Source organism: Hoplias malabaricus, chromosome 3 (assembly GCF_029633855.1).
Source record: "Hoplias malabaricus isolate fHopMal1 chromosome 3, fHopMal1.hap1, whole genome shotgun sequence".
Classification (NCBI taxonomy): Eukaryota; Metazoa; Chordata; class Actinopteri; order Characiformes; family Erythrinidae; genus Hoplias; species Hoplias malabaricus.
The window spans coordinates 33,670,555-33,697,042 of NC_089802.1; the positions used below are offsets into that span (position 1 = coordinate 33,670,555).

Consider the following 26,488-nt stretch of genomic DNA (forward strand, 5'->3'; position numbering starts at 1 on the left):
GGCCTCCTCCAAATGGAGGCAATTAGCGCAATGTGTCCCTCCATTAATCTGTGGGTCGTCCCTGTTTGCTAATGACTGGGCCGGGACATGGTCTAATCAGGAAGGGATTTTTTCATAGTTCACATGTAACTCTTGCTGGGAAGGGCATCGGACTGGCTCCGAACGGGACCACATAGACACTTCTGCTCAGCTAACTTCAGGCCAAGTCATTAGTAAATGAGAGGAATAGGAACTGTTTTTGCTATTTTAATATTTGCATTTTTATTAATAGATATGGAAGTTAGGAAGATAATTTACATTGCCGTTAGTACAATAAAACATGATAAAAAGTCAAAACACACAGTTTGACATTTGTTTAAACCTGAAAAATGATCCATATTCAATAATTTGGTTGATTTTTGGGGATTATAAAGAAGAATGTCCAGTGTCATCTATTTTTGGTGCAAAGTAATTGTTGTTTGTAATAAAATATATTTTAAAATGGACATATTACTCCATATTGCTTTTTTACCACAACGTTTTAATGAATATAATGTTTTTATTCTAAACACTAGATACTATGCTGCACTAAAAACTATGGAGCAGTTGGAGAACATTTACATCCCTAGAGTTAGCCAATATCGCTTCTGCCAAATCATGGCAGAGACCCTACCCAAACTGCGCGAGGAGATCAAGGAGATCTCCATGTCTGACCTGAAAGACTTTTTGGAGAGTATCCGCAAACACTCGGATAAGATTGGTGAAACAGCCATGAGACAGGTAAGAGACTACTGGGTAACTCACAGCTGAGGACTATTGTATTCTTGCTTTTAACTATGCGTACATGGGCACCAGATGTCTGCTTTGAAAATCCTGATTTAATTTGAAGCATTCATAACGCACCCAGAATGAATGTGATTCTTCTGAGAGGTGCAATACCAACATTAACAGTAGCAGCTTTATACCTCGATATGATTTTTAATCATAAATGTTTACTCATACTTATAACAAGTATAACATAGTCCTAAGTGATTTCTTTGTGTGTTATAGTACTGTGCTTATTTTTGACAATACAGCATCCTACAAATTGGGAAACAGAGCTGCAGAATGGATTCAGGTTCTTTGAGAAACCTTAAAATAGAATTTTTCTTAAAGTGAACTGTTCTTCTCATCCAGGCGCAGCAGCACAGGACCTTCATCAGTGCCATTCAGAAGCAGGCAAGCCTGGGCTGTGCTAAACCTCTGTACAGCCTCAATGGCAGGACAACCCTCCAGCACAACGGCCTGGTCGCAGAAGATGCAGCCGATGAAGAGGAAGCTGATGATGAAGTATGAACCTTGTTTTTATTTTTATTTTTTTTTATTTATTTATTTATTTATTTTCAAAGTGGTAAACAGATTAGTAATTGCATTGGTTTATTTGCTAAGAGATTGGAAAATAAACTATTGTTAGTTTTGTCAGTCATATAAATTTGTAGAATGTGAAATGATAAAGGACCTTGTATCTGATTTGCAAACAGAAAATCGCAAGACTATATAAACAGGAAAATGCTCCGACTTTTTGCTTTTGTCAGGGCAGGTGGAATATTGAATATGAGTCGACTCCCAAAGAATCGTCTATTGAACATCTTAAAAACCCACTTTCTTCCTCACAGTCCTGTGACATGGGGCAGATATTGCTCTGAAATATCCAGAGTATTGTTCCAAAGCCATCCCACTGCAGCATCTCTATTCACAGGGAGTGGCCAGGCAGAATAAAGTCACAGTAAACGTTTTAATAAATAAGTGTCAACTCACAAAGAATCGATTCTTTGAGTAGCTAGGTGTTTCTGGGATCAGCTGTTGAAATTCTCGGAGTTGATTCATTCTAGGTATACTTGCTGTTAACTATGAGTTTGCTGCCTCATGTATCTGAGTCCATTTGGTGCATCGGTTGTGCAGGTCCTAATAAAATAAACGCTATGCATACGCAAGGTGCACGCTGAAATGGTAAGGACATGGCATGTAGTCAACAGCATCACAATGGTGGAATGTTTTGTAGAAGACTGTCAGAGCCAATTCCACAATTGCCTGCGTCTTTGTCTGGTCTGCCCTCTAGTGGAGGCCTGCAGTTACAAGTGTAGCACATAGGCAAGTATGTGAACAGGTGAATTCACGATCCAGATGGTTGTCTAGGCGAACACGCAGCCAAACAGCAATATATCTAGCCTTAAATAAGTGAAAAATAGTAAAACCTTTAGAAATATATGATTATTGTTTAGTTTTCATCAACTAAATCTATAAATAAATTACTAAAATGGGACTAAATCTAATACACGTTTTAGTCAAAAGACTAAAACTATAACCAAATCACAGTCAGCTGCCAAACTAGCACTTTTTTGTAGATAGCACAGTAGACATAGAGAAACTAGTTTTGAAATTGATTGCAAATTGATGCAAATGAAGTAAATCAACTAAATCTATGAGCTGTTGGTTATAATATGCAAGACTTTTTAATGACATAGGATAATGCAATGTTTTTTGATGATCTCAGAAAAACACTTTCTAGTATAAACTACAGGTAGCTTTAAATATAGTCATATTGCCCAAGTATTACTTCCATATTGCACAGTATTAAATTCCATATTAAAGATCTCTTGGAAAATCCCTTTGGATTAAATGACTGGGAACTTTGTGTGTCTTTGATTGTCCTGTTTAGGTTTTAACAGCGCAGGATCTGGTGGACTTCTCTCCTGTGTACCGGTGTCTTCACATCTACAGTGTGTTGGTACGTAGCCCCTGAGCTTGGTTATACTAACTACTGCATTCCACTCATAGCGAAGGCAGCACACTTCTTGTTAAGCACCATTTGTTTTGGTGAGCTGTGTACATATGAAAGTCTGTTTGGGTTCTTTTAAAGTATGGAATATTGCGTGTCGCCTTTCTCTTCATTGAGAAACATTCCTGCAGGGCGCTCCGCTCGCTCGTCCTCGTTCGGAGTTGACAGTGTGTTATCAGTGAAACGCTTCTCTCCCAAGTGATTTGCCAAACGTTAATGGCTTGTGTAAGCAGAGGGATTTCCATAGTTTTGACTGGCATGCCATCACTATTATATCTCTCATGAACCCAAGGCAAACTATATGGGGTTCAGAGCGAGTTTGTTGGCACTTTGCTGCGCTCCTCCATCGCTCCTCTGCTGAGAACTAATCCTGTGTCCTTAAACGCAGTAAAAAAAAATAAGGGAAAAGAAGGGTTGGGGGGTGGGTGGGTGGGGGGGGGGGGCGCGGCTTCAACATCTAATAGGATTGACCGAGCAGTAACCCCCTTTCGTTGTAAAAACAAAACAGAGAGAAAGGACTGAGCCTTGGGCATTCATGTTGCGCACGAACTGCGCATTCACTGGGCGCAGGATGAGTCAATGGCACGCGGTTTGCCCCGAATGGCTTGGTTAATGAGAACACGGGGGCTTTCGACCGCAGTGCTACCCCAACACACATACACATCACAAACTCGGAGTGAGAAACATTTAGCTCGGTATTCAGGGTCTGGAGAAAGACGAGCACAGTCAAAATGAAGAGGGCATGGAAAAACGTGTTTATATTCATAAGACAACAAGAGCAAAGGGAAACTAAGTAAGCCTAATTTAGCCAGACCGCCATTAACCATATACCCATTGTCACAGTGGCATTTCAAAAACAGGAAAACCTAAAATACATGCCCTTAATGGTCTGGAGAAGCTTTGGTGCTTCATATCAATGGTTTTATTATGTGGTTGTGTTGTACAGGAAATATGGAGGGCAGGTAATAAATGTCGAAATGAAAAAAGGAGCACAAAGTTTTGTTCATAATATATAACACTGGCATCAGTGTTTTTCTTGTTAATTTTATTTAAAGATAATCTACCACTAAAGAACAAAGAAGACCAAGAACATTGTGTTGTTTTTAAGAATTACAATTACTTATTTATTCAACGTAACAGGTTAAAACACATGAAGTGTAATGTGGCTGTGCACAGCTATATGGAGATTTATTAACACACTAAAGCCACAAAATGTCTCCCCACCACTTGCCTTTACAGTATTTTAGGCAAAGAGACACACTCGCATGAAATAAGACAAATTCAGCAGTCCTCCTCTCTCTGTGAGATATAATATGTAAATGTAAATGCTGTCAAGTTCTGAGCTGTCCTGCTGAGCTTGTGAACTAACCAATGCCGAGCCAAGGCTCTGGACAACACCCATTTTGTCGCGACAATCACAGCCCCAGAAACACACACAGACAGAGCATGTTCCTGTCTTACTTCCTATTATTCGGCCATGGTTTGCACTAAAGAACCTACTGTGAACTCATTTTTCTAGTTCGCAAACCAGTTTATGTCGGTGGAAACATGCGGAATGGTTCCAAATTTAGTTCACAAACTGGAATGTGAAATATGGCTGAACTAACAACTGACGGTGTAGTAGCGCCACCTTAAGTTCTCTTTGTGCAATACTGCTAAACTAACAGCATGCACGTTTCAACGTTAGGAGTCAGTCAGTCAGTAGGTGTAAATGCCTCTTCTAATCTGGCCTTGTATGCGGTCCAGCCAAAATATAGAATTGCCTCACTACTTTATGCTGATTGTGAGTAGTCTTGTCCCAAAAAGCTACCTAATGCCAAGAGTAGTCCTCCAAAATGTTGCCCCCACTCTGCAGCTGTGTAGGGCAATAAATGTATATGGTGTATATGGGATAGGCATGTGTGACATACGCTCTAAGGAAAAAAATGTACTGTGCAGGTACATTAATGTCACTAAAGGTACAAACCATGTAAATGTACCTTTAAAAGGCAGTGCTTTTAAAGTCCAATTGGGTTCCCTAAAGGTTCATTACATTCTCTTATCGAGAAGGATATTTTAAGCTTTCGTTAAAGAGCTGTGCAGAATGAAACATGAACACACAAAACTTAAGTCCTGGAGATGAAATTGGGTATATGAAACCAACACAACTTAAAAATCTACAATTAATATAGAATATGGTACAGTTATGTTCCCTAACTAAAGGTACTGAATATGTGCTCTTGAGGGTACTACCACAGTGACAGCAAAAGGTACAGTTTTTCTGTGAGTGTAGAAGCATATGCATGTGCCTCATGAGGCCCATTTTTAATTGCTTGTACTTGTACTTATTTAATAATCTTAGAGTGTCTTATTTTGACAAGAGTCCACACTGATGTGGTGTACACCGAAAGCTGCAGTAAGAATCATAAACCCCACAATATGTAATTCGACACCTTAAAATAGGGGTCTTGTTAGTTAGCTGAACTGTAACGAATGAATATAACTAATTAGTCACCTTGTGTCATACCCATCAGTGATTAGTAGATCCTCAGAGCCAGTCTATGTATGGGCATATAGGACACACGGGGAAACCTGTGTCACCTGACAGGTCAAAATAGCAGTAAATAAATGAGCTCCAAACTTTTGCCTACATCTTTATGTATCCATACAGTGCAGAAGTATAATTTGGGCTTTAGGGGCACCTTTGTGATGTGTATAGTGTTTTGCTCCAGTTAGGACCCCCCATTACGTGGCATTAAAGGGCAAACTTGGGTTATCTTTAGAACATGTTAAAAGAGAAGTCACCAGTATTTCAACACTTCTGCTTAATTCAGATAAGTCATTGAGGGAGGTTTAAAAGGAACTTACTGACTCTAATATATATATATATAGTGTTCTGGAAGAGCAGTATGTGCGAGCACAAATGTCTGATTTTATAAATTGCATATAATAAACATATATATTCTGAGATTTAACATTGGTGATTATGACTTCATGATTATTAATATTTATCTTCTCATTCTCTGTTGTAGGGGGACAGAGAGACATTTGAAAATTACTACAGAAAGCAAAGAAAAAAACAAGCACGGTTGGTGTTGCAGCCTCAGTCAAACATGGTGAGTGTTGTCCATTCTTTAAAGAATCCAGCCATTGTTTTACTGACCCCTGTGTTATTAAATGATTCTCTTTTTGTTTTCTAGCATGAAACAGTGGAAGGGTACCGAAAGTACTTTAACCAGATCGTTGGGTAAGTTTTTCCTATAGCACTCTTCTAAAGCAGGTGCTGTAATGAGATAGTAAGAAATCACAGTTGGGGGTGTTGATGTCAGTCTTATCATAAATATCACTACCTTAACTGTAGTACCATCAGTAACATGCATCTTTTGAGTGGGATTGTTTCTTTTCTGCAGAAAGGAATCATTAAGACATGAGTCATGTCATCTCAAGAGTCACAACACAGTGTTCTGGAGCCAGATTTGGACTGTTTAAGCTGTAATGCAGATTTTAACCCCTTCACTACTGCAAATCTCTGCAGGTTTTTTGTCGTGGAGGACCACATATTGCACGCCACTCAAGGCTTGGTGACCAGAGCCTTCACGGACGAGCTGTGGAACATGGCACTGTCCAAAATCATTGCTGTTCTCCGCACGCACTCAGTGAGTCATAAACACACATGCACAAGTAGTTTGGGTGTGAAGATTGGAAGTGTACTTTCCTGCCTCTCACTTTTGCCTCATGCACATTACCCTGGGTATTTAATAGTAATTTTACTGAGAGGGTTTCAGTGTGAACCACTACTATACCCTCGCATGTACTTGCAGAAGACCATCTGAGAAAATGAGAGCAATGTTTAAGATTTAATTATATTTTTAATTTATTTTTTTATTTATGTAAAGGCGTGAATGTATTTTGTAAGTAGTTTTATAAAAGGAGGAACCCTTGAGTATTTGAGGACATCTCATTCTTCTTACTATGATTTTTAACCCATATATTAACACATGCACCCCAGTAAAATACTGTTTAAGAACTGCATGAGCAAATGATGCAAAGCTCAAACAAATCCTGCTAATGTCCTGTGTTTTAAGAGTGAAAATGGCTTATGTTACCTTCACAACCTGAGCCAGAGTCCTCCTCTTTTTTGTGATTGAAAGTTAGCTAGCAGCGGGAGTGGCCCGGCTTGACCCTTTTGTTTGGGCCGCAGGACCCAGGCTGTGAGCCCCAGCCGCGGGGCATTTGCATAATCCCTCACTGATTTACAACTGACTGGACCCTCCAAACACACTCTTAGCCCCGGCGGTTTAGAATATTCACAGTTAATCTGCTGTTATTGTTGCAATCTGTTCTCATTAGGCCCAACTGACCTCTCCATTAGATCAGATTGAATAGATCGCCACTGAAAGGGCTCACCAGGAAATGGAGCAATTATCATTCCCAGTGTCTTGTTTTGAAAATAAACTTCACTAAAAAAGACTAGGTGGACTAAAGCCTTCTTAGCTCCGCACCTGGGCTGATGTTGCACTGTAAGGCAGATAGGTTTATAAAAGTGAAGAAAAGTTTTTTTTCTTCCAAAAAAAACTTCCCAAAATGTTATTCAGATGTGTACCAAAAATATTTAAATACATAAATAAAAACAAGACAAAGAAGAGCCAACGTAATTTATAAAACTTATTTTCGAAAGTGGTTTTCCACTAAATATTGATTAAAATGTTCAAATAAAATAGGAACTGTAACAGCCAGAAACTGTTACATTTCAGTAAATAATATCAGAAAAAATATACAAAATATCTTTGGGGGAAGAAAAAACAACAAAACAGAAAATGTTACTGACATCTGAAGTTTGTAGGTGTGGGCAGTTATTAGCCCTGATTATTGCTAATTTCAAATGTCCAGAGTAGAATGGTTGCTACATTGAAAGCCAGGAGTGGACACACTACATACTGAATTAATTTGAGTAATATTTAGTTGGTGAGGCCTCTGCATAATTTGTTTTTAAGAATACATAAACAAATGTTGTTGTTTACATAGTGTTTGTGACGCCAGGTCTGTATGTAAATAGAGTGAAAGTGTGTCTCTCATTTCTTTTGTGTGAGTGTGTGTGTGTTGGGCTGTGTAAACGCTGAGAGGTGTGCTGTCTGAGGTGTGGACTGACGCTCTGTGTCACAATTTGGGCGTCACTCATTTAGCTCTGTGATTTACACACTCGCTCGCTGCTCCTCAGAGGCAGGCCACTGCTCCCTGTGTCAATGTTTAACAAGGGACCCTCACTAGTGAGAGGGATCATAAATCACCCCAGCAGCACCCATACAGCCTGCCTGTCCATTCACCACCAGCATGCCAGCCTAATGGGTCTCTCCTCCACTTTGCACTGATACGCCCCTAGAGAAGGTGGCCATGTTTTTGTTGGTAAAGATAAAGCAGCAATGGGAAACTTCGGCGTTTCATTTAAGGGTGCGATGCTGTGGTTTTGTGCCTGTGTAACGGAGGCTTGTTAAGCATGTTACTGCCTTCTCGGTCAAGAGAATCCTATGGAAGAGATGTTTCCATGAGTTCCACATTTTTAGAAAATATATGCAGGTGATTTGATGCGGAACGTGAAATCGATCCAGGCACGGTAGTGAAGGTAGAAACCAGATGTCCCAAATGTAAGTTTAATGCTTCAAAAACTGGTATTTAGTTAGTATTCTGTGAGGTCCAGTTTCTCTCAGCAAAGGTCCAAACCTCAAGTCTCTTTTAAACTTACATTTTTGAAAAAGCCTTGCTGTCCTCACTCTCATGTCCCTCTTATTCTCTCTACTGAACTGGGCACGCAGGGTAAACAATCAATTTTGGCTCAGTTGAGTGAATCTATTGCAGTATTAACTGGCTGTGCCTGTGGTCTGTTGCCATGACAATCTAAAAAACGAACACCTCATGAATATTATTATTTATTTTCATTAATTTGTTACAAATTGTTCATGAATTGGTTTTGAATAAATCGCCTGACATTTTAGGCAATACATAATACATAATTACATAATGTTTTAGCCTAATACACATTTTTTTTTTAATAAAATACAGTTTACATACAAAATAGTGCCCAAAAAGTCCAATTTGTTTAATTACGGCTATTATGCATTATCAACATTACACATACAGTTTGTTTCATTAGTGGATTTGGGTAGTGCATAAAATACTAGCATTTGCCACAACATTGTAAACAAATCTGAACCAGCATGTTCTTCTACAGTGAATCATTTCACATCTAGCACATCTACATGTTTTTTCAGTGTAGTGTTATATATGATACACAATAAACTCTAATTGAAATGAGCAGAATTTCAGACTTACGTTTTGTGTTATTGATTTAAACTATGTCAGAAAGTATTGAAGCCTTTGATGTTTGAGGCAGGGGTTTGTTGATTTTGGCCTGTGAAATGGTGGCTAAAGGCTTTTGGGACTTGTTAGCGACATTTACCTTGTAGCTCCATAGTAAAGCTTAAGAAGCCAAACGTTTTGGTATCAAAGACTTTGGCTAATCAACTACATGTGGGGTGAATGTAAAATCATATACATGATGTTTTGACTGAAATATTGCCTTAATATCTTTCTAAAAAAAAAACCAAGTGCTTACTCCTCTATGTATATGAAAGCCATTTTATGATATTTTTATGTCACACCTTCTCAGGCCTCAGGTGATCTTAAAGCTACATGAAGTTACTGAAGGCAGTTCCATTGAGGCCTGAGGCCTTATAGCAGAACAGTGTTATTGGTGGGTGGGAGCAGTGTGTGTGTGTGGGTGTGTGTGTGTGTGCACGTGTGAAAGCATTCAGTACCCCGGTCAGTCATCACTCCCCTGCTGGGGTCAAGCACCATGCTCCTCTCTTCAACCTCTCCATCCAGGCTAAAGTCCATCAGCCCCAAAGCCCTGCACAAGGGGGAAAAAAGACAACCACTCTGACCATTCATATGTTAATGCCTTTTAAAGACTCATTAATGCACCAGAGTATTTGATCATTAAGTGGCTGGCTGCCAGTTACACATTTAAGGGGTGATATTGAGGCTAAATCAATTTGGTGATGTTTACACAGACTGGACACACATACAAACATATTCTTAAGCAAAGGTGAATTGAATGCACGCGTATATGCAAATATTTGAACCCCCTTGATTTGTTTGTTGATTTCTGAGTGAAAATAAGTTAGCACTTATTTATTGTTAGAGCTGGATGATACGTTCAAAATTCAAATCACTATATATATTTCTTAATTTTGGTCAATATGATACAATTCCGATATCGATGTTAATAATAGATAGACAGTCAGTGACAGATGTTGTAAATAATATATCTTGAAATATTGAAAAAGTGTATAAAAATCATATCATTGCTGTTGAAACTGAACCAATACTGAATTAGTGTCAATTTTTTTCTGTAGATTTTTGTGTAGTTTCTTTTTATTTACTGTTGCCAGAAATGCAGTAAAAAGCTGCCATAACTTTGCACATGAATATTTTTATGTTAAATTCAACAAATAAACCATTATTTTGTAGTAGTGTTACAGAGTTGAGTTCTCTTAGAGAAAGCATTATTTTTTAATTATCAAAATCATTTGAGAACTGTATTTATTACATATTTAATATTTCCAATGCACTTTAGCATTGGTGGCCTTTTTTAAAGAGAGGGAAAGAGTGGCAGTGAAGGGTAATTGTGATTAACATTTTAGATGGTATAAATATTATTGTGTTTTATACCACAGTAATTGGGCTTATCCATAATTGTAACAATGCGTTTTTTAACTAATATTTCTGCACGTTTAAGCACTGTATTTCCTTCTACTCATGAGTTCATATTCTCATTACAGTCCTACTGCAATGACCCTGACCTGGTCCTGGAGCTGAAGAACCTGATTGTTATATTTGCAGACACATTACAGGTATTTCACACTTTACGCTCTCACGCAGTCAGGTTTCCTCACAGTTTATAGTGGTCTCTCTGTCATATTGAATATTTACCAGAATTTACTTATAGCAGCACAATGTTCCACAGGTTTCCATCTGACGCCCTAAGCCTAATTCTCAATGTTTTTTCCCTCTGTTGTGTGTTTTTGGCAGGGTTATGGATTCTCTGTGAACAGACTCTTTGACCTTTTGTTTGAGATAAGAGATCAGTATAATGAAACACTGCTGAAAAAGTGGGCTCTGGTGTTCAGGTACGGCAGCAAAAAGAAGTTATTTTAGATGTTCCTCTGTATTTCATTAGAAGGAGAAATTCCATTGATGTTCCTAAATGTATACGTATATATGTTATTCAATCCAAAAGTCTGGTTCGTTGTAGATAAATATATCAACATGAGTTTTATACCAATCATGGTAATGGGAACCAGGGCCTGGGATGTCTTCATCACAAATGTAGCTATTTTGTTTACTGTAGAAAATGATCACTGTCTTGTAAGTTTCATGCATTATGTGTATAATACTTAAAAATATTAAAATGATTAAAATAGTGATGAATCAGTATATACTAATAACTTACTTGGGTACTATTTTCCATACAGTGCCCTGCATGCATTTTAAAATTACTTTATACTACAGTCTTTTATAAACTATTATTATGATACATTTTTCAGTTATAGTCCAATGTATTTATGAACATTTAATGTACTATTTTCGTCAACTGTTCCTTCAACTGTCGAGAGGTCTGGATCCTATCACAACATTTTTAACGACGTAAATGTTCCCAGAGCTGAGCATTTCACATTAAACCTCTCAGACGCTTTGTGTGTACCCTAATGGTGGAACTATGTGGAAATGTCCTTTAATTTGAGACAGATTCATGATTGGATGTTTCTATATTGACTTGCACACAATGTATGTCAGTTGAATTATGTGTGTTTTTTCCACTTCTTTGGTGAAACAGAGAGATATTTGAGCTGGACAACTACAGCCCCATCCCTGTTGAGACTGAAGAAGAATACAAGTCTGTGGTCAGTAGATTCCCCTTCCACGATGCAGAGATTGAAAAGGTTTGTGCCAACGTTTATTTGTTGCTGTAAAAAGAACAGTTTATGGCATCATATGTTTATCAGATTGGGTTAAAAGTTAAAATTTATATGAAAGAGAATATATTTATATAATTACAAATTGGGTGTACTGTCTATATTTATATAAAAGTGCAAATATGTTTATATTTAAACTGTAGGACATCAAACAGTGTTGTAAATATACAAAGTGTTTGGGTTGGGTTTTTGTTGTTGTTGTTTTTTTTTTTTTTTTTTTTTTGGGGGGGGGGTGTTGTTTTCCCATGACCAATACAATTGTAACTGTACCACTGTAACTTTTTTCTTAGCAACCATTTCCAAAGAAGCTTCCCATGTCCCACTCAGTGCCTCAGATTTACATTCAGGTGAAGGAATTCATCTATGCCAGCCTAAAGTTCTCTGAATCACTACATCGCAGGTTAGTGCACGTCATAATAACTCCAGTCATTACTGCACATTTTGTTGATTGATTTATATAATTTCATTCATTGTCTTTGCTTTCAGTTTCAAAAACTCTAGTTCCAATTAGATCCTTGAAAAAGAATTATTAATCTCAAGATATATTCAAATAATATACATTATTTATAGGTATATATCAAGAACACGTTATTTGGTCAACAGCTTTATCTAGCCATCTTTTGAGAAGACGTTTAGGTCAGCTGTCACTCATCTCCTGTCATCACTGGCCTGCGGAGCTGTTAACTGAGAAAGTGAATTGACCCTCCACCAAACTCCCCATGGGAAGCCCCTCTCAGGTCCAGAGCCTGAACTGCTTTTCACAGCCTCCACAGCCAAACAAGCTGGGGCTCCATGTTTCCCTCCACCTCCAGCCATCTTTACTGCCAATATTTGTTCTCTTTAAGCTCCGTGGCATTCGGCATAGCGTTGCGAGGGGTCTGTGTTGTGCTTGTCATGGGCACCTCAAATCCTTTCCCCAGGGAGCCTAAAGTTTTACTCTGCATGAAGGTTGTAGCATTCTGCGATTATATTACTGTTGCAGTTGGCCATAAATATGTATTAAAAACATTGATGTAACATTGAGGAAACTTGCCAAACTTTGATAAGTCTGTTCTTGTAAATGTCTTGTGAAATTCACAAGAACAGACTAATCAAATTCATAGTATACCTAATTCATAGTGTACCTAACATACACACAAAAAACAGTAGCACAATAAATCAAATGTCACTTTAAAGGTGGTGTTCATGACTTTAATCCAAAACACTTTTAATAAATTCAGATAATGTTTCCTCATCATTTGCTAGCTCTCTGGGCTGTCTGTACACTGGAAAAAGCTGCAGTGTTTGTACCCAGCCCAGGCTCGGTAAATAGGGGAAAATGGGGTCCAAAATGGCACACAGTTTCTGGCTGAGAAACGGCATCTGGAAATGTTTGGATGAACGAACATTGAAGAATATGAAAAGAGATGAGGCTGCTGCTCCATTTCTGCTCCATATGTGGGTACCATTGAGTTAGTTTTGCTGTTCAAGATTACTTAAAGTGGAGCTGACTCCAATTTTGGGAGACTGCTAATTGCATTAAGCTAAACAAGACGGAAAGTGCTAAAATAAATAAATAAATAAACAAACAGCTTGAGATACAAACGAGATTCTGTGGTAATTCAAACAGTTAATATAAACAAATAGACTAGTTAAACTTCAGGCACCTACAAACTACAGTCTCCAGATGTGGAGCTTCTGAACAAAAACAAACTCAAGAACACTAGTTTCCAGAATTGATTACATTGCCAGTGGCTGTAAAATGTTTTTTTTTTAAATAACATTGCTTTGTTGAAATCAGCTTTATGATTACTATGAATCCATACTTTTTTGATATATATATATATGTCATCCAGTGTGTAGCCAGGGAAATTGTTCCCATGAAGCCCAGGCATCCCACATGGCACCAGTGATGGGAATGTTGTTAAAATTCCCTGGGTTTCACTCTGCAGCCACAGCTGCATGGTCCACTGTTGTAATCCCTGTCTGTACCATTACTGAGCCCCATGTTGTTGCTACTTATGTCAATCAGGGTCAGGCTGCTTTAGCCAGGTTCCCTGGCAGGAGAAACAGTGGTTAGGAACAGTATTGTGTGTGTGTGCGTGCGTGTGTGTGTGTGCGTGCATGCTGTTTACAGCATTGCTGATGGTGGCAGGCTACTGCAGTGAGTTAGAGTTGATCCTTATACTGATTCCTTCTTTGCTGGCTCTGCTGTAATCAATGCAAATGACCACAAATTTCACACTCCTCTAATTGCTTCTTTGTCATGTTAAGGAAGTGGTAATGAGTGCCCTCTGGACCTTTCTATTGAGTGTTTACTTACCTGATCCCTCCCTCCTAATCAACACCTCGTTCTCTCTCTCATGAACTCACACACACAAACACACACACACTCATACAATTAAGTCTGTAAAACACTAGCAGCGTCCTGTTAATACTCACACATAGTTGTTGCTGACTTTAGAGGCAGTTTTTTTTTACTCTGAACACGAGCTTTAATTTGCTCTGTAGCATACAGAATTATGTCCAAGGATGATGTTTACATAGCCAGTCAAACTACCCACATGTTTGTTTGTTTTCTTTTTTTTTTTTGAGAAAAAAAAAGAAAGATACTAGGAAACCAAGTACCCAAAGGAAACCCATGCAGACACAGGTAGAACACACCAAAACCCTTCACAGGCAGTGTCCCGGGGCATGGTTTGAACCCACAACCCCAGGACCCTGGACCTTTGTGACAGTGACATTAACTATTGCACCACCTAAAATATATTTAAAACGACCTTCATTTTGTGGCCAAAACCACAGATAATGCTGTGTAATGCTAAGTGTAATTCATGGTAGCAGTGTCGCTGCCATACAGCTCCGGGGTCCTGGGGTTGTAGGTTCAGTCCCCACCTCTGTGAGGAGTTTGGAGTGTTCTCACAGTGTCTGCATGGGTTTCTTCAGGGGGCTTTGATTTGCACCCACAATCCAAAAATACATGTTGTTAGGTGGATTGGCTGTGTGAAATAGGTGCCCATAGGTGTGTGTGGCACTCTGTCCAGCATATGTTCCTACCTTGCGTCCAGTGACTGGATAAACCAGTTACAGAAACTGAAAGAATGAATGGATTCTTGCTACACTTTGTACCAATATAGCTGTCTTTTCCCATTTCTTTTTTCACATCTGCTCAGCTCCACTGAGATTGACGACATGCTCCGTAAATCCACCAACCTGCTGCTGACCAGGACGCTCAGTGGCTGCTTACAGAACCTCATCAAAAAGCCCCATATAGGACTAACTGAGGTCAGCAACACATCCCATCTGCTGCTGTGTTTGTGAGCTTGAAAAAAAAAAAAATGGAAGTCTTCGAATGCTATGTAAACAAGTCTTGACAAAGTGATATGAAATTTGTTTTTGCAGTTGGTTCAGATCATAATTAACACCACCCACTTAGAGCAAGCATGTAAATACCTGGAAGACTTCATCACGAACATCACCAACGTCTCTCCGGAAACCGTTCATACCACAAGACTCTACGGCCTCTCCACTTTTAAGGTAACATAATTTGAGAAGCCACTCTTTAATGGTGTTTTTGTTTTCTTCCCCCGGGTGTAAGTTGATGTGCGATGACATCTGGAATGACGTAGTCACCCACAGGTTATCGCTCCAGGAGTTGTCATAAACTTTACAGAACAGTTGCTGCTGGAGGGCTTATGATCTCCAAATAGGCCTCCATGCCAAGTGTCTTGATCAGAAGCCAATGTGTTTTTCATCTGTAATCATAAAATGGTAACTAAGCAGACAGTATTTAATTCCTTAACCTCACTGCATTTGCTGTCAATAAGCTAGTAACAACATGTTGAGTTAGCTTTAGCACTTTTATAATGAGCACACTAGTTTATTAGTCTTAAAGCAGAACTGTTAAAAATAAGCAGTCACATGGCAACAGTTCACTTGCTTCCATCAGGTTTAAAGCAACAGTTGAGAAGAAAGATCAGTTCTGCTGTTTTCCCTCTTTCCTCAAATGTAGTTAGTTTAGAGCAATTCAAGGCAAGTTTGCTTTTTGAATACACATTTTTTTCAACATTACATCTGAAATCAAGTGTATTAATCAAGGTTTGTTTTTTTTACCCTTTATTGTAATTGGTAGAATTCACCCATTAGATTATGAGATTTGTGTACTTTTAAAATAGCAGAATTTACAGATTAACACAATAATGTGTTTTCTTGTTAAAATATATATTTTGTAATGCAAGCGAGGAAAAAAAAATTCTCCCTGAGAGATACATTTCCAGAAAAGTTAGGTTATGGTGTAAAATGCAATTTAAAACCAGAATCTGTGCTTTGCAATGGCCTATTAGATTTATTTCACAGATAAAAGCACAAATTTCCAATTTTTCACTGAATTTGATTTAATTTGATTTTAAATAATAAGCACATTTAGAAATTGATGCCTGCAACCCACTCCAAAAGAATTAGAGACAAAATCATGTTTACCACTGTGTTACATCACATTTCCTTTTATTTACAATCTTTAATCATTTTGGAACAGAGGATACTTACAGTTAAAATTTTGCCCATTCTTGCCCACACATTGACTGATTCTCCAACTCATGATTATCATGGGAGACACATCTGGACATCCAGTCAAACTAGCCAAACCATGCCATGTCTGATTTAGTTCATGTTTTTGCAGGATGCCAGGCATGCAGCCGAAGGCGAAATCTACACCAAGCTCAACCAGAAAATCGACGAGTTCATCCAGCTTGCCGATTATGAGTGGAACATGGCCGAGTCGGATGGCAGGGCCAGCGGCTACCTCATGGATCTCATCAACTTTCTGCGCAGCACCTTCCAGGTCTTCACACACCTTCCGGTGAGCTTCACTCTGCCAAAGTTAGGCCACGCTGTGTTGTCCTGGTGAAGTGGTCTTTTACATGGTCCAGTGTGTGTTGTTGGGGTTTTGTTCTAGTTGAGCCGATCTTCTTCTGTCTGTGTTGGTCTTGTGGTATGTGTGTCGTTGCATGGAGTTAAAGGGTGGTGTGTTCTTTGTTAGTGTGCCGATGTGTCACTGGAGCAGAAGTGAGATTAGGAATTCATGTTAGATGTGTTTCATTAGGCCACTCATTTGAGCTTGGAGCAGAATTGTATTACAGTAGAAATCATAGGGAAATGGCTAATTACAATCTTTTTAATGGGTATTGTTTTTGTGATGTGCAAATCATGTTGAAGCTAAAGAATACAGACATTATGTCTGATTTCCTTCGTCATTAATCAGCTAGCATGTGAAATTCAAACAGCCTGCCTCCAAGGACACACTAGACATCCAACCCACCTTCAACATACATCATCAGAAGGGTGGTTTTAGCTGGTCTTAACTAAAAAATATCACTTTTGAGCTCACTCTTTGTGTCGTTAAGTGCTTGCCTGCTTTATCCCTTAGCCCCCTCCTGTGCTCATGTAGCTGTTACTTTACCTCCAGTTTGGTTTCCACTGCTGTTCAGTTGGCCAATTTGTGTTTTTTAGGAATGTCCTTTCTCTATCTTCCTTTCTTTCTCTCTCCTCCAAGTGACCGTAGCCTTATATTTCTTTCTGCCAGGCATGCTTGGTTATCAGATCTTTTGTTATCTGTCCATTTATTGTTGCCATACTTTCTTTCCCTGTCTGTGTTTTTATTTTGTTGGGGGTTCTGCTCAGAATAACAACAATGATCATGCAGCGATGTCGGTAAGTAAAACCCTCCTTACACCCCCAGAGGGGAAAAAACAAAAAGTGTCATATAAACCGCATGCTCATGTCCGCTGTGTGGACCCGCCTCCAGGCTTGCTTTGCTTTCCTTCTCCACCATGTCATGCCAAAACGTGAATCAGATCAGCTGTCCACCTGATCTGTTTCCTCCTGACTGTCTCAATGTGGATGCCAACGTCCACTGAAAGGTTCTCACTTGAGATTGGTGTGATTTATTTTTTTTTTGTTTACATATTACTTTGTTTATTTAACTGTCTCAAGTCAGAATTCAGCCTGGTCATTGACAGCATTATGGTCGGAAACATCTTGCAGCTGCCTCAGTTAGACTATATATCCATTAAAGGAGCACCTGACCGCTTTTCAGCGTCTTTTTGCTGCGTTAATAGCCTAGGTTTAGTAATTCTGATATGTGCTGATGCACATGCCCTTTGGCTCCTGTTATGCAGTGGTATACAAACGTTTTAATACAGTAGTTCAAAGGGAAAATAAAGTTGATCTGATCCTTTACCAGGAACAAAATTAAATAAGACATATTTAAGTAAACGTTTTATCCACAATTTTTAAATTATTCACCACTTTTAGGTTGTTTTTTTTTTTTTTTGTAATTCTGCATTAAAATGTCTAGAAATGCCTCAGCTGTCCATGGCCAGGAATCCAGGAGAACACAACTGGCCTTGCTCTCTCTGAGTGAGTAGGATAGCCTCCTCTCGCCCCCATCACTCAGCACAATGCTGGACAGCTTGGTTGCTGTTAGCTCATATAGTAAATCTGGGAAGTGTGCTCTCTCTTTTATTTCAACAAATGGATTTTGATGAGGAATGCCCAGACTTTTGCATATGACTGTTATGCTTTGAATCAATGGGTTTTCTGTTTTTATTTTTATTTTTATTTTATTTTCTAAGTATGGTTGGAGATGTAGTATTGTATCCACAAAAAAAAACGCATGTACATGGAACTGTAGCATTATATGGAACTATTTTAAATGTGTTTTTGTAATAAATTTTATATTTATTTTCAGTTCTGCTTCTTGTGTAGCCAGTGCCAGGCAACATTTCATATATTAGCAATGGGAGTAAAAGTCAATTGCATATTTTAACTTTATTTAGTAGCATAATTTGGGTTTAAATATCCTATACGTACACTGTTGCCGAAGTTTGAATATTTTAATATATTAGAATATGTCATGTTTATGCAGTCTTTTGTTAGACTTATTTATTATTTTTATTGCATAAAATGTTTGCCCCTCACAAATGGAGAGTAGTGCTCGATTCCCTGTTCAGGCAGGAAACAAAAACATTTCTATATTATACCAAAGAAAGCTTCTAATATTACACTCACCTGCCATGGTTTAAAAAATAAATAAATAAAAAACCTGTTGTGAATATTACTTCCTCTAATGTTATAGACTTGTAATAGCACAGTAGTTCAGATCTCAGTATAACCATACAGGGGATCAGGTTTTGTGATAATATTGTGTTATATGATGTTGAATTAATTTAATAACTGCTTTATAATATGAAAGCGATGTGATGAAACTGGGAGAATACGTTATGGAAGTGAGGGACCGATTGTGCATTTTGGATGCAGAGGCATATTTTATATTGTTGTTCATGGGATAAATATTGTGTCTATGAAATGCTTACTATATAGCACAAAGAAAAACACCCTTTTAATGTACCAAAATCAGAGGCTACCCTTCATTCCACTGATATGTTAAGAGATAATATTTTTTAGAATTTAGTAAGTCAGTGTCATTTACCTAATAGAAAAGAACTGGACAGTTATAGTTCTCCTCTAAGTGTGTTAAGCTTCCATGATATTCCAAAGAGATCTCACCAGCTCTACTCTTGTCGGTTTCAGTCCCTTTCAGAATGAGCCGTTTAAGGCCTCTGTCTCTTTTATGCAAATAAGCTGTTGCTGGCCACGCGCCTCCTACTTGTCAAACCAGCAGACCAAAATGGCAGATCTTCAACTAATCTAATGGTTGGGGCTCTTGTGGGGGTTGGCAGGTGAGGGGTGGTGCCAGGTGAGGGGTGGTGCCAGGGTGGTTCTATGCAAAATTCCTTATTGTGATGTCACAATAAGGGAGCCATCCAAATGGCTTATTGATGCATATGATTCCTGACACCAAAATCTTTTAGCTGACTAGCAGAAACTGGATGGATCTTTTTTTTTTTTTTCCGCACTAGTGAGTTTTGCATATGTCCCCTTTAAAAGCAACCGACAAAAAAGACCATGCTAGGGGTATTGGCTCTTGGCTTAATAATGGGTTTATTTTTATTACTTGCATCATAAAATGTTGCCTTAAAATAATGGCCAACATAAAATAAATCACGTGTATTAGCTTATTGTAATCCTGCACCCTTAGAAGAAGCATGTGAGTAACAGTGTGGCATGGATGTGTTTTAGGTCTTACACTCTTTCACAAAACATTGGTCAGTTGTTGTTAAATGCAACTCTGTGTTGGTTATAATTTGCCACTGTCAAAAATGCCACTTAACCCAAGCATATCACTCAGGATGAAGTGTTTCTAATCAGTATTAATAGCATCTGATCATTTAATTATAAATGAGATTTTGTTTTGTTCATAGAAGGATTGTAATTTTGTCCAAGACAATTATTCGGTATTGTTGTTTGTAAGTCATCAGCATGTATGTTGGTGTAGCAGCTAGTGCATGGGTGTTTGTTGTGTGTGAGTGTGCTGAATATGGTTGGTTACTTTGCCTTCTGTACAACCCTGCTCATTATGAGCCCTGTCGGCCTGCATGATTGGCCTTTAACGGTCTTTGTGTATTTAAACTGTAGGCATTGCTGTAAAGTTCTCATGGATATAGAAGTGTTATTTAACTCTGTTTGTTCAAACTTTATTATAGAACATTTAGGGACTTGCGGGTAGCTATTCCATTAGACTGCTATTTAGAGAAATCCTGATAATTAACACATCTGTATATCAATGTTTAACAAATCTATCTCACCTTAAATACAGATTCCCAGGAACAGGAGCAAAATTCTAGAGATCACCCTTCATTTAGGTCTTTTCCAGTCTAAACAGCCATAAACTAAAGGAGATGTTTCTGAGAGGGTTAGATAAGCCACCTGGGAGGAAAATTAAAGGAAATTTTGTTGAGAAAAAAAGCTTCCACACAATAAAAAATGATCTTTAAAGATCATGAGGCTGTTAAAGGAGACATTTTTATATAAACACTTTTATGTAACTCTGAGGATGTTTCCTCATCATTTGCTGCTCTCCAGTTTGTTTGTGTGCTCGGAACCTGTCTAATGTTTTCACAAAACCCCAGTGTCTGAAAATGGTTTAAAAACAGTCCAGTATGCAAGTCTTTTCCTTGCTTTGCTCATGGCAGACACATAGACAGCGAAGAGTGCTACAGAAATAAACAACTTGAGATACAAATGAGTGTCTGTGGTAAATCAATAAATAAATACATTCAAACTTGAATTAATACAAGTTCAGCCACAAACAAGCAACAGTCGTTTTTTTCCCTCAAACATACTCTTTCATTGTAAAAGACGCAAAGCTTCTGGACGTAAACAAACAAACGAACGTCTAAGTAATTGTTTTGTTAATATATTTATCTGCATTCCAGGAAAATGAATAGATGATGGGTGATCTCTATATATATCAACTGATGCTGGTACACACTGCATTGACTTGCTAATATAATACATCAAATTGGAAAGCTAAAACACAATAACATATGAATTCAGTTTTCAAACTATTAAATGAATAAATATCATTACCTGAGAGAATGAATAAATATCATTACCTGATGTTTTCTCTGCTGTCTCTATTGTGTTTGTGTGTGCATCCAGGGGAAAGTGGCTCAGACGGCCTGCATGTCCGCCTGCAAGCACCTCGCCACCTCTCTGATGCAGATGCTGCTCGACACGGAGCTGAAGCAGATCAGCATGGGGGCCATCCAGCAGTTTAACCTGGACGTCATACAGTGTGAATGTGAGTCATCTTGAACAGCGTCATTTATAATAAGAGTGTTCAAGGTCACCAATAAAGCAAATTGACAGGTATTAACTGCTTAGAGAGAGAGAGTGATTAAAAATCAAGCAGGACAGATTTTACATCACATTTAATCACAGGAGCCATTATAATTTCCAAGAACTCCCTGAACTGCATTGAACACTGACTTGACAGCGTTTGTGTGTTTTCTGGATTTCTGATTTTATTGTTTCAGTTAAAACAATATAAAACCCTTCACAGAACCTACATTACTGCCTCTAAGCTGCACCGCATGGGATTTAGCCACAGTGACGCATGGCCAGTTTTAACAAACCATTACTTTCACACTTTCCGGATATGTCCCCCTATTTAGCAGTTTTGTTCGACGGTCTTGGACAATCTGTCAGAGATCCTGGGACTTGTCATCCCTTGCTGATCCATTGTTTGGCTACTCAATGATCTCTCTTCACTTTCAGCACCAAGTCTCTTCAAATCCTTTGTTAACATCATTCACATTTGCAATTTAAAAAGTCATACAATTGAATTGGAAAGACAGAACCCAAATCTCAATAAAACACTGTCTTAGCCTACTTACGAATCACTCCAACTTGGAAAGACATGCATGCATTCATTCATTCATTCATTCATTCATTCATTCATTGTCTGTAACCGCTTATCCAGTTCAAGGGCACTGTGGGTCTGGAGCCTACCGGGTGACACACATTTACTCTCACACTCACACCTATGCACACTTTTGAGTAGCTTATTTACCTACCTATGTGTGTTTTTGGAGGAAACCCACACAGACACAGGGAGAACACACCAAACTCCTCAGAGACAGTCACCAGGAACGGGTCTGGAACCCACAACCCCAGAAGGTTAAAAATGTCTGCGTAGAATCTGACAGCCACTAATATACTTCTTAATTATTCTTAATAATTTAGAATAATTCCATCGTACTATACACTATGTGTAACCAGCTGGTGTTCCTTTTAATATCTAACATGTTGCTGGTATATTTGTAAACGCTGAAGCAAACAAACTCAATTAAACCTTGTATTTGTTCACTGTAATCCTTTAAAATCAGGTTTCTAAAGAGAATTTATGGTTTTCGATTGGCTATGGAACATAATGAAATCTTCTAAATCTACTGTAAACACTTAGTTGTACTTTAGTCTAGACACAGATTAGGGCTATTCTTGGACTAAATTACAGTCTTTGGAGTAGAGTCTTTCTTTGCAAGTACTTCTTAGTGTAAAGACTAGATTTAATCTCTGTCTGGTAAATCATCAGTAGGTGACTTGTCAAATGTCACTTTAAAAAATGTAGAGAGGCCGCTCTTTGTGGATGTGTGCAACCACACGTGCATTTGGTACTGTTTTTTACTAGATGCTATCCTGTTACTGTAGAAGGAACTCCAAAGAGCCGTGGTTTTCATGGCCTAGAAGAACACGCCTACTTCCTTTTAGAACCTGTTCCTTCTCAGGGACGCCTGTGCCCCATTTCAAATGCCACCGTGCCTGTTAGTGGATTTAGCCCAGACGCTGTAATCACTGCTTTCAGAAGCTCGTCTAAAATAAACAGGCACACATCTAAGGCATGTAGCACGATTCTAATGATCTCTTTCCCCTTTGTAGTTTGTGTTTAATGACTGTGAACTGCCTCGAACTTTTTTCACACGTCGTATTTGCGCAGAGACACACACATACACACACACACACACACACACACACACACACAGGCATACACAACCTCAAAGTTGTACAGCTGGCATGCAGCGCTTTGTCCGCTTAAATACAAGACTTCCTCATACAGACTCATAGCATAATCTGTTTACACATAAATCTATCATCACTATCACATCAGGAACTGTACATTTTTAAACATAGTACATTTTATTGTGCATTTATAGTGCACTCTGATTTATTTCCCCCCAAATTTCAAAATTCCAGTTCAGTTGTTAAGATGTAAACAAATAAATTCTGAATTATTTCATGTGGGAATGGATTGTTGTCTAGGAACCAGGGATCACTGTTAATTTTGCTTCATATCTCTCTGTATGTTGCATTGTAACCGTTTATTAATTGCAGATGTGTGTGGAATTCCCCTGTATTTTAGATATTTTGGACCGGTTATGTTTGAGTTTGGTTAATAAGGTGTCATACCCCTAACAACACAAAAGCTCATCTACAGAAAGATGAATGGAAACTTCAGTATCTCCCTGAGGAAGGCTATAGGCCTCTCCAGTTTAAAATCTTAGAAAGGCCAAAGCAAAGGGTGAGTTTATGAATGGCCTAATGTGGGCCAGTGATATAGATATAGATAGATATATATGTGCTTGACAGTTTGAGCATTTGTATGCTGAATCACTGTCACATGCTGAGAAAAACTGCAGTGTATGTGTGTTTGTTGTTTGTATCCGCCCCTGTAGAGCCCTGAAGCAGGTATCACAAGGTGAAACTAAGTTCATACCTGAGTTCAGGCACACAGATCCAGCAGGGAATACCGAAGCCCTGTGGCTTTCTTTGAATAGAAAGCTAGGAGCAGCTTGTCATATTACAATCCTGTTGAATTCACCATTGGTTCAACTTCAACTAGTCAAAACACTGGAGCAGTATGTATCAGCAGCCTTTGTTTGTTGCAAACAATACATATTTGATTGAATACCTGCCTGGTTTGTTTATAGGTCTCGTGTCAACTCGTGTGGTAACTGGAGATGTTTTGAAAGGAGTGATCGATTTTACAGAGGAACAATGCAACCTTGCCCTAATCAAGCTAATGGTTACACCACAAACAATGGAACTGTCCAAAGTGTGTTGAACGTAGATGTAAATGTTTAGTGCCATTTTTTAAATTTAATTTACATTCTGTATGTTACAGAATGTAAATTAAATTCAATTATCTACAGTAACAGGCTGTAGTCCTCCCTCCTACTGTGTCCTCCTGCACACTGTCTTATTCCCTTTTTAAGGACCCCACATGACCACCACAGGGCAGGTATTATTTTGGTTGTGGATCATTCTGAGAGCTGCAGTGACGCAGACGTGTTGGTAGCATGTTATAATATGTATGGCAATATAGAATACATTGAATGGTCAGGGATCATTGAATTACAGTGTGAAATGGGGCAATTAAAAGTATGCAGAGCAACATGTGGGCTACTGTCAGTGACTGTAGGTAACTACAAAGGTGAAATGTGAAAGGCCTGCTCACACAGATGTTACTGGGGAACTGTAAAATCATTAAATTCGATAACATTTTAATTGGAGTCATTTCAAATATGAAACTTATTTCATCCCATTCTTGTTTTTTTTTTCTCTCCAGTGTTTGCCAGTTCGGAGCCTGTGCCAGGATTCCAGGGGGACACATTACAGCTGGCATTCATTGACCTTCGACAGGTATGCATCCCTCTCCTCTTCAGACGGGGCGGGGGACTAAGTCATTCACAGTAATGTTGACAAGAGTATTCGGTGTTGTCACTGATTTTTGCCTGTGATCAGATGATAATAGCTGGGATGTCAGACATGCACCATTTGCCTCAGATAAAACTTTAGAAACATTTCTTAATGTGTTATCTTTGGAGTGTAACTGAATATGACCAAGCTACATTTTTGGACGGGTGTGCGCGCATCATAGCTGAACCTGGCGAGCAGCTTTTTCCAACACCTTTCATCAACACTTCTTCCTCTGATATCTTCTGATCTGGGTGCAAGCATGGAGCCTCCTTGTTGTTCGTCACAGAGGTCGAAGTAGCAGCTTGTCACCTCAGTGTCCAGGCAAGGGTCCTGACTGTTTAAGTCAGGGAAGAAGAGCACGTTTTATGAAGCTTTAGACATTTAACAGGATTTATTTCCTTACTTTGTTTAGGTCTGTAACTAATAATTTTTTGGGGAAGTGCTTAAAGGAACACTAGGTAGTATTTTTACCATATATTTGCAGCTTTAAAATAATTTGTGATGCTTCACTCACCTGTCTCCACTAGGACCTCTGCCATTGCTAGTCTGGGCTCAGCACTGCTGAAACTGCACTATGTAACATTTGGAGGAGGGTAGGTGTCACCAGGGATGGATCTCTTAGCTTTACCACTTAGCTCTACCACTTACTTTTGCCTAGTGGTAGGTGGGTCTTGATTCTTGTTGGGAAGGAGGAGTAGGGCTGAGGAGGAGGGCTGTGTACACCTTGAAACTGAGATTTTTCAGAGACACACTTCAAGCAAAGGGTTATGACTGCCTTGTTAATCATCAGCAAGTTGTTGGCGCAAGTTACCAAAAATGTCAGTATTTTCTTCTTTACGTTTAATGTAGTTTCAGTGCATTATGTCCCTTTGCTTCCTAACAATCATAAAACATCACTAGCATCAACGTATGTTGGGGCTCAGAATTTCCAGTTCCACCTTAAATTGTGAAGCAATTACATTCTTGCCACTGTGGCTACCACCATTTAAGGTGGTTCTTGAAGTTTCAATCAAAAAGGTACCGAATAAGCAGAATATCAGCTTCATATCACAGAGAGATAGGAGTGGGTGGTGATAATTGATTGTTGAATGTATTTGAAGGCCAACATTTAACTGCGGTTAACTCGAAAAGCTCTGCTAAATCTGTGGATGCTCTTTGTTTTTGTGTTTTGATGACATTTCAGGCACTTGAAGGGTTGTCCTGTTTTATAGGGAAGATTTCAACCACTACACCTTGTAACTTAGGTTCAAGGGGCAAGATAACACTCGGAAATTAGAGTTAGGGGTACAATTAAGAAATGCGATTCACCTTAGTTGTCAGATATTTCACATATAAATAAATGAATAAAAAGAAGGTATAATGCTCCACAATCTGAATTCTGAGAGATATGGTGATTCCCACGGTGAATCAAACGCATTGCCTTTGATTAACCATTGCATTTCTTCATCAGTGGTAGTCCAAATCCAGCCTTATCAAAGAACACATAACAGCCTGTATTTACAAATGCTACACAACATGCCACTGCGATACACCTGAACTGCTC

The 26,488-nt window shown here is 38.7% G+C and overlaps 1 protein-coding gene across 2 annotated transcripts in view; it reads left to right on the plus strand.

The window, feature by feature from the left end:
* exoc6 (exocyst complex component 6) overlaps positions 1–26,488 on the plus strand; it is a 49,974-nt gene that overhangs the window by 16,305 nt on the left and 7,181 nt on the right. The window contains exons 6-21 of one of the 2 annotated variants that reach the window (XM_066664255.1): positions 555–759; positions 1,156–1,308; positions 2,678–2,746; positions 5,809–5,892; positions 5,977–6,023; positions 6,312–6,432; positions 10,615–10,686; positions 10,865–10,962; positions 11,670–11,775; positions 12,099–12,208; positions 14,961–15,072; positions 15,190–15,324; positions 16,466–16,645; positions 17,467–17,496; positions 21,349–21,490; positions 24,815–24,888. In XM_066664255.1, the coding sequence (XP_066520352.1) occupies positions 555–759; positions 1,156–1,308; positions 2,678–2,746; positions 5,809–5,892; positions 5,977–6,023; positions 6,312–6,432; positions 10,615–10,686; positions 10,865–10,962; positions 11,670–11,775; positions 12,099–12,208; positions 14,961–15,072; positions 15,190–15,324; positions 16,466–16,645; positions 17,467–17,496; positions 21,349–21,490; positions 24,815–24,888 (1,738 nt within the window). The remainder of the gene's footprint in view (positions 1–554; positions 760–1,155; positions 1,309–2,677; positions 2,747–5,808; positions 5,893–5,976; positions 6,024–6,311; positions 6,433–10,614; positions 10,687–10,864; positions 10,963–11,669; positions 11,776–12,098; positions 12,209–14,960; positions 15,073–15,189; positions 15,325–16,465; positions 16,646–17,466; positions 17,497–21,348; positions 21,491–24,814; positions 24,889–26,488) is intronic. The other variant, XM_066664256.1, reaches the window with a different exon arrangement.